Here is a 13511-nt window from a genome sequence, read left to right on the forward strand (position 1 = left end):
AAGCCTGGAGGCCGCCTACCGGGTGGGTCTCAAACACGAGGAGAAAGATGACGTTCCAGACTGCAGGCTTCCTCTGCAGGCAGCTCCTCCACGGCATGGCTCCCCAGCGGGTGGCATCAGGCATGTGGGAAGTGGAGCCCGGGGCGCTAGGAGAGCCCCCAGCGCAGGGACCAGGCCAGCGCGCTCTGGAGAACAGCTCCTGCTCGTTCCTCCGCCATCCAGGGCTGCACCGTTCATGCCTGGCGGTGGAGGCCGACCTGCCGCCCGCCGCCCGCCCCCTGCCGTCTGCCTTACAGCACTCACAGTGCAGCCGGGGCATCACGTCCAGTGTCCGCGCGGTGGTCGGCGCCCTCGGGGAGGGACGTGAGGACAAGCCGCAGAGGGGGCGGCCGGGTCTGCGATGGGCAGGCAGAAGGCGGCGGCCGAGAAATGCCGCGCTGGGTGGCCCCCGGCTGCGGTGGGCAGGAGGGAGTGGCCAGGCGGCTGTGCCCGGCACGGGGGAGGTGGGTGGCCATGCCAGAGCGACACTGAGGCACATGTGGGAAGCCGGTTCCCGAGCTCGACCCCGAGTTTGCCGGCAGGAGGAGGTCATTCCTGGGGCTGCCATTCCTGAGCGGGGGCGCCCCGGGAGCAGAGGGACCGGGGTGGGCGTGATTCCTTGCAGCCACGCGCCTTGTTACAGGCTGAGCCAGGCGGGCGGAAAGTGCCAGAACCAGGAGCTTCGCCCACCTCCTCCCACTCGGTCCTCACAGAGGACCACGCTGAGTGCTGCCGCAGTCTCCCTTTACACCTGGGGACACTGAGGCACAGGGTTCCGGGACAGCGCCTGGCAGAGCTGGGATGGAACCAGGTGGTGTGGTCTAGTGCTCTGTTCAGTGTTGGACAGAGTCCTCGAGCAGGAGCTCCTTCTCCTTCTCACCATCGCGGTGAGGCCAGGACCCCCGAAAACAGCTTGGCCGGCCTGGGGCAGAGCTGTCCCCCAACAACGGGCCTGGGTGTGTGTTTGCCGGTTTAGGAAAACGTTCAGCGATGGGCGGGGAGCCGACCTCGGGTAGGATTCGCAAGGGGCCTGGACAGCAGGGCCGGTGGCTGAGGGTGACGATGTGGCATGGAGCAGCTGTATAAGGGCCTGGGCAGGTGACAGGCTGACGGCAGCTCGTGTGGGAACCCCGTGAGCTCTAAACAACCTCCAGTGTCACCAGGGTCACACGGCTGCCCGGCCCGGGGAGGGGTCCAGGCGCTCGCACATCTGGAGCCCGCACGAGGGGCGACCACAGGAGCTGAAGGCTTTATTTTGAAGGAAGATGCAGGATGATTGCTTCCAGGTAGCTAATGGGCGGGTGGGAGACAGGGGAGCAAGCCCCTGGAATGTCCCAAGAGCAGGGTCCCGTAGCCAGCATAGAAGGTCACCCACTCCAGGTCTTGAGCACGGCCGACAAACCATGCATTTGGAAGGAATCGAGTTCCTGCTGTGGGTTGGGATCGCATTTGGGAGATTATCATCCCGTGGCTACCCACACCGTGATCCTAAATCGCCTACACTTGAACAAAAGGCCAAGTTAGAAAGCTGCCTTCATCAGGGACCACAACCAGATGCTGCCCACCATCGTCCTCATCAGTGACCACGAACGGATGTCGCGGGGTCCCCAGCTGTTTGGTAAAGGACCCGAAACATGAAATAGTCAAGCTCAAGTGTAGATGTACACCTGCACTGGACCAAACCAAGCTAACTCTAGGAACACAAGGAATTTAAAAAATTGTAATTGCCCTCGGGTGATTGTAATTACCCTAATTACCTTTTAAATTCTAATTACCTTCAGAAGTATTCAAGAAAACATCACATTTATAGAGTCAATACAGAATGCCGTGAAAGAACAGAGTTCTCGGGTATTAAAAATACAGTTGCTGGCCTTACAAGAAGATCCTCGTCAAGCGGACTGGAAGATCAAGGCCGGCGACGCTTCTAGAATGTAGAATAAGATGAGGCAGACAGAGGGGATCGACCGGGAGATCCAGAAGGGGTGACGCGGGAGCAGAGAGCAACGGGGCCATCGAGGGGCTCCCCAGACCTGGCAACGCCCTGTCAGCTGGGGGGCGCTGGCCCTGGAGACCAGCTCAGAGAGGCTCAGGCCGCCGCGCGCTGCAGGTTTCTCACCCGGGTTCCAAAGGAGACCACTTTCAGTCTGAATTCTGTGTGCCATGCTGTGGGCGGGAGAAGGAGCCCAGGCCATGACAAGTGTCCGTGGCTTCCCGCCACCAAGGGTTAGCCCTCACCGGGGTGAAGCACCACGAGGGTCCCCGGGTCTCCTCTGCCATGCGGCTGCTCCATCCGAGGAGAGGCGGAAAGCCCTCACTGGCCGTCACCCCCAGCTCAGTGTCGGCGCCCGTTGGCCAGCACTGGTCACATGAGCTGGCGCAGCTGCATGGGACGCGGGAAATGTGGGCGAGGTGCTGTCCTCAAGGTGTGCACCTGCACACACGGGAGTCTCCAGACACAGGGAGCCAGAGTCGGAACTGTGGCTCCAACCAAGGACGGGGGTGAAGGCAAGTTCCAAGTTCCCGATGGCCCCGGGGGGGAGAGTCCAGGAGGGAGGGTTAGGGAAGAGGAGGCCTGCATGGACGTGTGGGCTGACAGGTGTGAAGACAGGGTGGAAGAACGAAGGTGCAGGCAGAGCCCCAGGAGAGTCTGCTTGACCTGCATGTGGGGATCGTCTCCAGGGGTGGCACGGAGCTCCTCCCACCACTGAAACCCCCGAGAAGGGCTAGGCTCCGCGGGAGTGACATTGGGAGGCGGCCAGGGCACCGTAAGTGCCAACAGCGACATCTCAATCCTGGAGTCACCCTGTGGACAGAGTCTGCAGGCTTGGTCTGGGGTCTGACACTAAGTGCTTATGTTGGGGTTCCTTAGCAGAGGGACAAGGGCAAGGGGAGGTGAAGGAGGGTAGGAGCCCCATATCATCTTCCTAGAGCTCCAGGAGTCAGAGGGGTCTCCCAGGAACCCCTTATAACGGGGACAGTCACCCACAGCCCCCAGGCAGGGGCCCAGGCCCGGCATGGCAGGCTGGGCTCCCAGACCAGCAAGACCAGATGGCTGTGGGCCCTGCCCTGTGCTTGGGGAGTGGTTTCTCCTGTTCCTGACAGCCTCATGCCAGAAACCCTGGGATTTCCATTGATGGCAACTGTTCTTGCCTCCCCCTCTGAAAAGCCTTTCTGCCATTTGCAGAGCTATTTGAAGGGAGGTCTGCGGTTGCCCTTGCTTAGCTGGCCCATGAGTCCCCCTCAGGCCCATTTCACAGATGAGGACACTGAGCTGGGAAGTGAGGGGACCCAGCCGGGGACAGAGGTGGTGCGTGGAGGAGCCAAGCCATCCATACAAGGCCCCATCGTCTGGGGGAGGAGCCTGAAGTCTGGCCCGAGGCCCCGGAAGGGGTCCCTGGGGACGTGTGTCTCCTCACTGTGCCTGTGTGTGCGGCTTGTCCCTCTGAGAGACTCCCAGCTCTCTATCAACATGGGGTTCAGGACAAGAGGCTGAGCGTTGCTGAGCAGACTCACCCAGGGTTGTAGCCCGCTCTGGAGGGCAGGTAGGAGACGTTCCTGGAACGCGGCTTCAGGACTCCATCCTCAGCGACATGGGTGGTACACAAGCCAGCCCCGAAGGTAGCAGCTGCTCTGCACTTTCAGGCAGCATCTGAGAGCCAGCCCCAGTCTGCAGGGGGGCTGTCCCAGGAGCCAGAACTCTGGGGGCTGCTGTCCCCCGACCCTGCAGGCCACTGAGGGAGGCCCCGGGGCAGCCAGCTACTTCGCACCCTGCCCGAAGGCCTTCCCTTACACGTCCCATCTCCTCACGCCTCAGTAATGCCTCAAACCCCAGAAAACCCCACTTTCATGTTTTGCCAGCATTTTTCGCACTGTTGTTTAAATCCTTTTAGGTCCTGGCATTGCATTAGTGTGTTTACTGTTTGAAGTTTTGCAACATCTTTGTGACCGTGAGCTTTGAAGCAGGCAAGGCTGGGTGCTTTGAAAGCCTGTGTGCTCGGAGAGGTGCTGACCTCGCAGGGGCCTTTTCTGGACATGGGGGGCAGAGGGTGTTTGAGGAACGTGCACACGGACTGTGCTGGGAAGGAGCCGGGGGGCGGTGGGCGTCCGAGTTCAGCTCAGGAGGAAGCCCCGGCTGTCCAGGCTTTGTGGCTGGTGTGAATGGGAGGCTGGCTGCTTACCCTGGGACACATTCCCCAACCCCACCTCTCTCACCAGGAATTCCAGAACCTTCCTGCAGGCGGCAGAGACCAAGGCTCCAATGACTTGGCCTCATCATCTTAGAGCAATGGAGGCCGGAGCTGGGTGTGTCCAGGAAGGCACGAACTCCATCTCTGGGAAATCCAGCCTCCAGCTGCTGGGATTTCTGCCCCCTGAGCTTACTGGCTGTGGGGCCTGTGGTCACGGTCATCAAATGTGGACCCAGCGTGGAGGGGTAGGGGAGGGGAGGGGAAGCAGTTGACCACGTCGGGGTTTGTTGCCCGGGAGGCAGCCTGATGCGTGTGAGGGGACGGCCTGGTCCCCACGGGACCCCGGGCGGAGAGAGTCTGAAGTACAAGGGCCTCGGGGCATCTGGCAGGGGAGGGACAGACAGAGTGCTGCCAGGTGGTCAGCGGGTGTGTGGGGGCAGCGGGTGAAACTGGGGGCTTCTCAGAACTTCGTTTCCACGGAGCATGTAAACGTCCAGGAAGGAGTCGGAAGACAGGCAAGAACGTTGGGTTGAGATCTGCACCTGAGAGCTGGGTGGTGTGAGCACCCCTCGGCAGTCAGCACTGCTGGACGGCCCTGGGAAGGGGGCTTCCTCTTGGCGCCTTCTGTTTGCTCAGGGGGCAGGCAGCCGGGGGAGGGGGCCCAGAAGTCGGCCAGGGAGGGTGCTGCCCCCCCTGCAGCCTCCCAGGATGGGACCCTCACCCACCCCGGCCAACTGCCTGCCGTGAGGACAGCAGCATCCCTACCCTGGGGTCCTCTGGGGGGCGGCCTGTCTCCCCCTGGCAGCACGCCCTGCCTCCCTGTTCTGCTACCCAGGCACTCCCAGACCTCGATTCTTTGCTCCATCGAAGCCAGAACCCAAGGGCCTCCTGGCCTAGCCTGATCCTCTGATTACTGGGAGCCCACCCACCCTTGAGGGAGGCCATCAGGGGCTCCAAGTGCGCCTGGCTGCTGAGTCCCCAAAGCGCCATCATCCTGGCCAGGCGCTTGGGCAGCCTGCCAGGCACTGTGCCGGGGGCTGTCGGGGCAGGCACCAGGGGAATTCCGTTGGGAAGGGGGAGCCCGCCCAGCCCAGCAGGTGCCCGGCCACCACACCAGGTGCCAGGCAGGGTTTGGCAGGGCTGTTTGATGTGGGAATTTCTTCTCTCTCTGATGAGTCCCTAATGCACCTAGAACTCAGGAGCCGCCTGACATCAGGCCCCAGGCCCCTGTGCCCCCTGCCCAGGCTGGCGCAGCCGTGGGCAAAGACGTTCCCCACTCTGGCTTCCAAGCGGGAGGAGCCCGGCCTCTGGCTGAGGGCGCGGGTGTTGGCCCTGTTCTGTGAGGGGCTCTGGCAGCCCTGTGGGGGAAGGAGGGGTTGTTGACGGCCAATGGCTGTGACCCCGGGGGGCCTCCTGTGGGTCTCTGCCACCCTCTACCCAGATGAAATACCAGATGCCTAGCTCAGCTTGCATTCCGGGTAAATGATGAGTAATTTTTTAGTAAAAGCATGGCCCCAGTAGTGCATGGGATACACACAGGCTGAAAAATCATTGTTTAACTGGAATTCAAATTGAATGAGATACCCCCGTCCTTGCAGTATCGGGGGGACACACCGACTGGAGGCAGGCTGAGGACCCCTCGAAGCCTCACACACACCTGAGTGCTCCTTCCTGCTGCCAGCCACACCCTCGGCCTTCCTCCTCGCCTCTGGGGCCTCCTCTGCCCCCTGTGCTCCCGGAGCCGCCCACAGCCCCTCCTCAGCCCCCCATCTGTACACGCCTCCCATGCTGGGACTGAAGACAAGGGAACAGGCTGAGGGTCACACAAATTGGAGCTGGGAGGAAGCCCTGGCACCTGGAGAGAGCCTCTCCTCAGACCCACTGCTGGCCACTTGTACTGCAAGGGTGTGCACGTGTATATGCATACAGGTGTGTGCATGTGTGTACACAGGTGCACAAGCGTGCATGCAGCACATACAGTTGTGTGTGTGTGCACGTGTGTGCATGCAGGCACATGCAGGTGTATATGTGTTCAGGTGTGGGCGAGTGTATATAGGTGCACGAGTGTGCAAGCACACGCAGGTGTGTGCACGTGTGTGCACGCGTGAGCATGCAGGCACACGCAGGTGTATGTGTGTTCAGGTGTGGGCGAGTGTATATAGGTGCACGAGTGTGCAAGCACATGCAGGTGTGTGTGCATGTGTGCATGCAGGCACACGCAGGTGTATGTGTGTGGGTGTGGGTGTGTGTGCACAGGTGCATGAGTGTGCATGCAGGCACACTTAGGTGTGTGTGCATGTGTGGTAATGTATGTGTGTGCGTGCAGACTTGTGCATTTACAAGCGTGCAGTTTCCCAGCGGCGTGGTTTCCTCCACACAGGCCTGGAGGGAGCCTGTAGTCTAGCGGGCTGACGACTCCTGTGTGGCTTCTGAGGAGTCGCAGAGCTGCCCTGTGGGACTCTCTGCACAGGTGTGGGTCCCTAGCGGGTGTCCTGTGGACAATGCTGATGGCTCCATGGGCCCCAAGTGTCTCTGAGCGGTGAGATGGCCCCAGGGGACAGAAATAGTGCCACCTCATGGAGCCGCAGTGAGGAGAGGACACACTCATCCAAAGGAGCTTTAGCCCAGCTCCTGGAGCCGGCAGGGAGTCCGTGACCACCAGGTGTGCGGGCCCCTTTGCCCTTGTCCTAGTGAGTTTTATTCTTTTAGCTGAAACTCGCCTGTTCCTGCTCCTCAGGACTGGCCAGACCCGTTTCTGGAGGCCCTGGACTAGGAGCCCATTCAGGGGCTGTGGGAGGACTGTTCTCTGAACCCGGCTGGTTGGCTGGGCCACGGCAGACCATGGCACCCTCTGCTGGGCGTGGAGAAAACGCCACCAGGGCCGCAGAGTTTGTTCTTTGCTCCGTGGCTAGGGTTGCCTGTCGTCAGGGAGACAAGCAGGCAGGCTGGGCCGCACACCCCAAGTTCGCATGTGGGGACAGTGACATCCAAGCAGGTGACAGATGTGCCAAGGAGAGGGAGGCATGTGAAGCCTGGCCCTGGCTGGTCTGGGATGTGAGATGTCCCTCGAGCACAGGCCTCACTGGGCTTTGGGAAGCCGGGGGGGACGCAGTGGCAGACCCAGGGTACTCCTGCAGTGTAGCCAGCTCTGGTCCAGCCGGGACAACCCAGGCCCACACAGGGAGGACCTGCCCCAGGGGGATGCACTGTCCCCAGGGAAGCAGCCCAGTCCCCAGCTTGCCCACGGCGTGGCTTTGAGCATCCATGCGTCCCTGGGCCCGGGCCCTAGTTGATGCAACAGAAATCCTCCGAGACCCCGGCCCTGAGCATGACCCCAAAATGTACAGGAGGAAGGGTGCTAACAGCTACCTGCTGCCCAAACACAAGGAGTGTCCCTGTGTGAGGGGGCACGGCAGTCGGCGGGGATGCTTTCTTTAAGGTATGGGGACTTCCTGCCCTCGGCTTGCTGCAGGAGCTACACAGCAAACGGACGTGCCTCAGACGGACCTAAAGTCCTGAAGACCAATCTCTTTCTTGCTTCGGGGGAGGCTGTGGAACACGGACCCTGGATGTGTTATCCCGTGCCGACTGTCTGGGCAGCAGGAAAAGCTGCAAGTTACCCTTGGGAGGAAGGAACGGACCGTCCACCTTCCACCTGTGCCCGGGGCCTCACACGCTGCCGACCCCACGCTTTCCTCCCTCACGCGGCTCCCCCTGCGCCCCTCCGCGGGGCAGGTGCATGGAGTGCACGGAGCGCCTCCTCCGGGCTCTGCCTTGGCCACATGGAGGATCAAAGATGAGGAAGACATGTTGGCTTTTGCCAATATTTTTGGTTTTACACATTGGGTGTGAAGCGGTCTCTCCGTGTCTTCAAAGTTGTAATTCCAGGGACCAGAGATAGCGGGCACGTCCCCCCCCACCCCCGCCATTTGCTGGCTTCCTGTAGTTCATTTGTGAAATATCTATTCAGGTCTTTGCCCACATTTTACTTTTTCTTCTGTCTTCATTATCGGTGTGCAGGAGTAACAGCTGTAACAGCACGGGGTCCTCGCCACCCGTGCACACTCCGCGGTCCGCGTGCGCCCCGAGCTCACCCCCCGGGGGGCCGCGCATCCGCCCGCACACGCTCGCCTGCCCCCGCGGCTGCCTCCAGCCTTCCCCGTAAAGCGGGCCCCCTGGCAATTCGTTCTGTCAGTCTGTCTGAAAATGACCTTAGCTGGCCTTCATTTGTGAAGGCTATTTTCACTGGTTTTAGAATTCAGGGCTTACATGTTTTCCGTTCGATGACGCTGAGGATGTTTGTCCGTGAACGCTGAGCTTCCCTCCCCCGTGGTGTCGCTGCGCCCTGTGGTCCCAGATGTGTCTTCTCCCGCTGCCTTCAGGCTTCTCGCTCTGTCTTCTTTGTCAGCTGCCTTTGTCCAGGCGTGGATCTTTGTATTTATTCTCCTCTGGGTCTCTGATCTTCTTGGATCTGTGGTTTGGTGTTTTTAATCAAATTTGGAAACATTTTAGCCCTCATGCATGTAAATGTTTCCTTCTGTCTTCTCTTTTCCTTTCCTTCGGGAACTCCACTCACCTGTGGGTTAGGTCGCCTCATATCGTCCCATGGAGCATGGGTTCTGTTCACGTGTATGAGAACCTTTTTCCCCTTTGTGTGCTTCCATTTGGGTAATTCCTGTTGGTGTCCCTTCGGTTCCCCGATTGTCCCTTCTGGACGGCCAGGGGGCTGTCGGTCCCATCCCATGAATGTTTGAATCTAGATATTACCTTTCAGTCACGGGATTGCTCTTCTGCTGCTGTGGTGTTGACAGCTGCCCGGACGTCCCCATTCCTTGCTCGCCGCGTGCGTATTTCCCCAGAGGCTCTCGTCGGACTCATCGGAGAGTCTGCGTCTGCCAGCTTCAGTGTTTGTGGCTGTTCGTACATTTCTGTTCAGTTTTTTCTCTCAGTTGTAGATCACACCTGCCTTCTGCATGAGCCTCCAGCCTCTCGACTTGTTTGTCCCTGGGTCCCTGGACACTGGCCCCAGGTGTGCAGCTCAGGAGCTGGACAAAAACTTGAGAGAGGTTAACGTGGTGAATTTGGGGCTCCCCCTTCCGGGGCTCCCTCCTCTCTCGGATATTCCCCTGCCATTTCTAGCCATTTTGGAAGCTCCAGACTCTCTCCTGGGGACCCCCAGCCAGCCAGCCTGCCGCACCCACTCGAGTGCCATGGTCATGTGGCATGGGGTGAGGAGTCCTCAGAGGGAAAGTCAGACAAACATGAACCATGTGCATGTGATTCCCTTGGTTCAGGGGTCACGGCCCCTCCAGTGTCTGCCTGCCCTTGGCCACTGTCCAGAACCTTCAAAAGGTTGCCCACACAACTGTGTTTGTAATCGCTATCAGCAGGAGGGCCACGGTAGCCTGCATCAGAAGCTGAAAGTCAGGAGGCAAACTTTCAAAGACAATTTCAATGCAAAGTGAGCCACTGCAGCTTCTGCAGCCCATGGGGACAGATGGGGACAATGGAACCCCCTTTCTGCTGACATGGGAACGGAGCGCCCAGCAGCGTCACTCCCTGTGGCTCAGGCTCCCCGAGGGCATTAGCGAGCTCTTCCATCAGCCACAGACCCACCACAGGGAGCCACACTCTCCCTCTGCTGCTCGACCCCCACCATTTGTGGTCTTCCTATGTGGTTGCCCAAAGGGCCTCTCCGTGCACCGACCCTTTGTTTCCCCAGAAAAATGTCTCCACCCATTTCCACCCCCACCCTCTCTCTTCAGGGCTCAGACTCAGAGCCTAGATCTGGACTCCTCTGGTCCTCTCCTTCCCTGTGGACCTGTCCCACCATAATCCCTGAGATGCTGGCCACACCCTGGACATAAACGTCCTCCTCGTGAGCCCCACATGCAAATCAGTTCATGCAGCTTGAGCTCTGGGCAAAGGCTCCACAGCTCGCCATTCGCATACCAGCCCTGTTTTTCCGTGCGCACCTCACCCTCGAGGCTGATAAGTGATTTATGGAGGAACAGCATGCATGGGAGCCCAGAGATGGAGCTGTTGATGGAGTCCAGAGAAAACCTCATGTGGTCCGAAACACAAGTGTCTAGAGATTGCTTCAGAGGTCAGAGCTGGGACTGGAGGAAGCAGAGCGGGCTCCCTGGAAGAGGTGTTTTAGCAGCTGGACCTTGCAGGACGGGCAGCATCAGGCGTAGGGGAGTGGGAGGCACGGAAGGCTGAGAAGCACTTTGCACAGATGATCTCTTCGGGTTTGGGTGCATTTGGGAGCCCACACTCATGACAGGTAGTGAGGCTGGGAGGTGAGCAAAGCCAGATGGGGGAGCGCCGCCGGTCTGGGGCCTGCCGCGCTGTGGGTGCCCGAGCCGTGTCTGTGGGTTAGCTCTGTGGCCCCGGGGCAGCGCTGGGACACTGCTGAGGGTCGCCCGTCCCTCCTTCTTGCTCTCAGACGTTCGGCGCTGCGGACTGGGAGGTGTTCCACATTGGAGAGAGGGTCTTCCTGGCGGTCGCTAACAGTCACAGCTATGACGTGGAGATGCAGGTGCACAATGATTCCTACGTCGTCAACTCGGTCATCTACGAGCTGAATGTCACCGCGCAGACCTTCGTCAAGTTCCAGGAGATTCCCACCTGCAGGTTTGCCTTGTGGCGGGGCGGGCGGGAAGGGCAGGGTCCAGGGAGCGGCTCGGCCGGAGCCTGGCAGTGATCCCAGAGCCGCGCGCCCGCGTCTGTCGGGGTGCACTGTGGCCTCACGGCGCCGCGTGTGCGAAGCTCCTCCAGCTGCAGCGACTTTGGGGCTCCTATTTGTTACCTTGGCTCTACTTGCTTTCCAACTGTGTGCTCGTCTGTCTGTCTGTCTGCTGCAGTTCAGTGATTTTTATTAAAGCCACAGATCTGTGCAACCACCACCAGGTGGTTTTAGGCCATTTTCATCACCCCAAGAGGAAACCCCACCATTCAGCTGTCATAACCCCCCTGCCCTGGCAGCCAGCCGTCTACCTTCGTTCCCAGTCCTGGACGTTTCGTCCGCATGGAATCATGGGGGAGGCAACCTCTGGTGCCCGGCTGCTCTCCTTGGCCATGGTCTCAAAGTTCCTCCACATGGTGGCTTTTCCGGGCTGAGTGATATTCCATCGTGTGGGTGGATCCATTCGTGGACCCCATCCCTCGCCCGCTGATGGACATTTGGGTTCTTTCCACCTTTGACCGAATGGCGTGGCTCCGCAGAGTGGAAATACACCTGCTTTGGGGGCCCAGCAGGGACTCACGGCCAGACGGCTCACTTCCTGCTGCGCTCAAGCAAACCCGGCGTCTGGTAGGAGCCGCGATGCAGACAGTGTGAGTCTGCTTGCTTCTCCCCATCTCGGCCGGTGGACGCATGCCCACGGCACCGCACGCCCGCCACCCGCGGCTGCGCCTCAGGGAGCACAGCAGGGGCTGAATCATAGAGTCAATACTGGTTATAATCATTACTTTGGCGCTGAATCATAGAATCATAGCTGGTCATTACTCGAGGTGGCCCAGATACGGTCCTGCTGGTGGAAGAGGGCAGAGGTGGGGCCCCTGCTGGCCTCAGCCCTGCCCCTGAATGTCCCAGGGGCCCATCTGAGCCCCTGCTCAAGGCCAGCGCCCTCGGTCCCCACAGGAAAGGGACCTGGAGGCAAGTGCCCACTGAGAGAAGGTGGCCTTCTGCTGCCTGAACAGGCCACAGCTCTGAGCGGCCGCACACAGACGCACAGGCCTGGCCTCCGGCGTCCAGCTGAGCCCTGCTTGCTGCATGCGGGGGGCCCGGCTTCCCCACCTCAGAAGAATGCGGCACATGGGTTTGCAGTAAGAAATACAGCTTCTGAACGTAGAACGTTTCTCTGTCGGTCCCCGAACCAGTATCAGGCAAGGAGCCACAGGGCAAATGGGTGACCTCACAGCCAGTGTCCTCAAACCCTGCCTCTGGCGGGGGGTGGGGGTCCTACACACCCCCCTGGAGTGACTGCAGGCTTGGGACCTCTTCTCCGATTCCTTCCACTGCTTTAGAGTGAGAGATTTGGCCCACATTCCACCACAGAACTGAGCGAGCCCACTGTCTACGGATGGATGAACGGATGAGCAAACGGGTCCCTCCACATAGCGGGGTATCATCCAGCCTTAAAGGGAGGGACAGTGACCTAGGCCACCACACACAGACCTTGGGGACACCATGTTCAATGAGATGGGCCGGCACCAAATACGGTGTAACTCCACCAGTACGAGGCCCCCCGAGCGCTCAAACTCAGAGACAGAGGGTAGGGTGGGGGCGCAGGGCTGGGGGAGCTGGTCAGTGTTTAACAGGAACAGAGGTTGGGTTTGGGAAGGTAAGAGTGTCCTGCAGACGGATGCTGGTGATGGTCGCACGGTGTTATGAACGTACTCAGCACCACCGAACCGTACACTTGAGGATGGTTAAGACAGCACAGGTCATGCGAGTTGTATTTTATAAATTTTTAAAATGTTTAAAAAAATTTTAAACAACTGGTTTGCCCTTCCCTGGAATAGACCCAATTCAATGTGTGAGAAAATCACTCTGGCTCTTGGGGTGGCACGGGGCCCCTGGGTTCTGGGATTAGGAGGACTGGCTTGGAGCCGGTGCCCCGGGGTTCACTCACGTCTGCCCCCCTGTCTCCACAGTGCTCTGGACTGGGAGTTTTTCTCGGTGGGAGAAGATTATTTCCTGGTGGTTGCCAACTCGTTTGATGGAAACACCTTCTCTGTAAACAGTATTATTTACAGGTAAAGAGCCTCCAAAGGCTGCCCCCTTCCTCGTCACCTGAGTTTCCCTGGGCCATTGAGGGTATTGGCCTTCCCTGCAGGGCAGGTGACCACCCGCTGTAGTTAGTTGCAGGCTGAGCCTGGGTCACGCCCTGGGGTTGGACAGGTGGCCCGTGGATCACGCTGACGCGCGCCACCTCTGGATTCTGGCCCGTGCTACAGACTTCCAACACCGTACTTTGAGAGTTCTTGGTATTTTATTCTATGAGATGTTCCCGTCCAGGACTGTGGTGGGTCTCTCCCTTTATCCCTTCAATACGGGTTTGCGTGTCCTCATATAGGTGCTGGGCCTTAGCATTAAATTCACTCAGGGAGGCTTTCAAGTTTTGTGAGTACAATACCTGGGGTCTTTTCCTTTCCATTTCCAGCTGCTTATCATGAGTTAACCGTTAACCAAATTATCATCTCAGGTCTGCTAGCTTTTCTTAAGAAGAGTCTTGTGGAACTTCTAGGGGTATAATTACATCCGTGAGTACAAGCCAC

General features: G+C 59.3%; 1 protein-coding gene across 1 annotated transcript in view; it reads left to right on the forward strand.

The window, feature by feature from the left end:
* The window catches only part of TSPEAR (thrombospondin type laminin G domain and EAR repeats), a 163297-nt gene that overhangs the window by 147875 nt on the left and 1911 nt on the right, over nt 1-13511 (forward strand). Inside the window, exons 10-11 of the mRNA XM_088023642.1 lie at nt 10675-10862; nt 12888-12989. Of these exons, the coding sequence (XP_087879768.1) occupies nt 10675-10862; nt 12888-12989 (290 nt within the window). The remainder of the gene's footprint in view (nt 1-10674; nt 10863-12887; nt 12990-13511) is intronic.

The sequence above is a fragment of the Eumetopias jubatus genome, unplaced genomic scaffold, assembly GCF_037043125.1.
Source record: "Eumetopias jubatus isolate StellerSeaLion01/CBP00866 unplaced genomic scaffold, mEumJub1_p1.0 scaffold_1, whole genome shotgun sequence".
In the NCBI taxonomy this organism is placed as follows: Eukaryota; Metazoa; Chordata; class Mammalia; order Carnivora; family Otariidae; genus Eumetopias; species Eumetopias jubatus.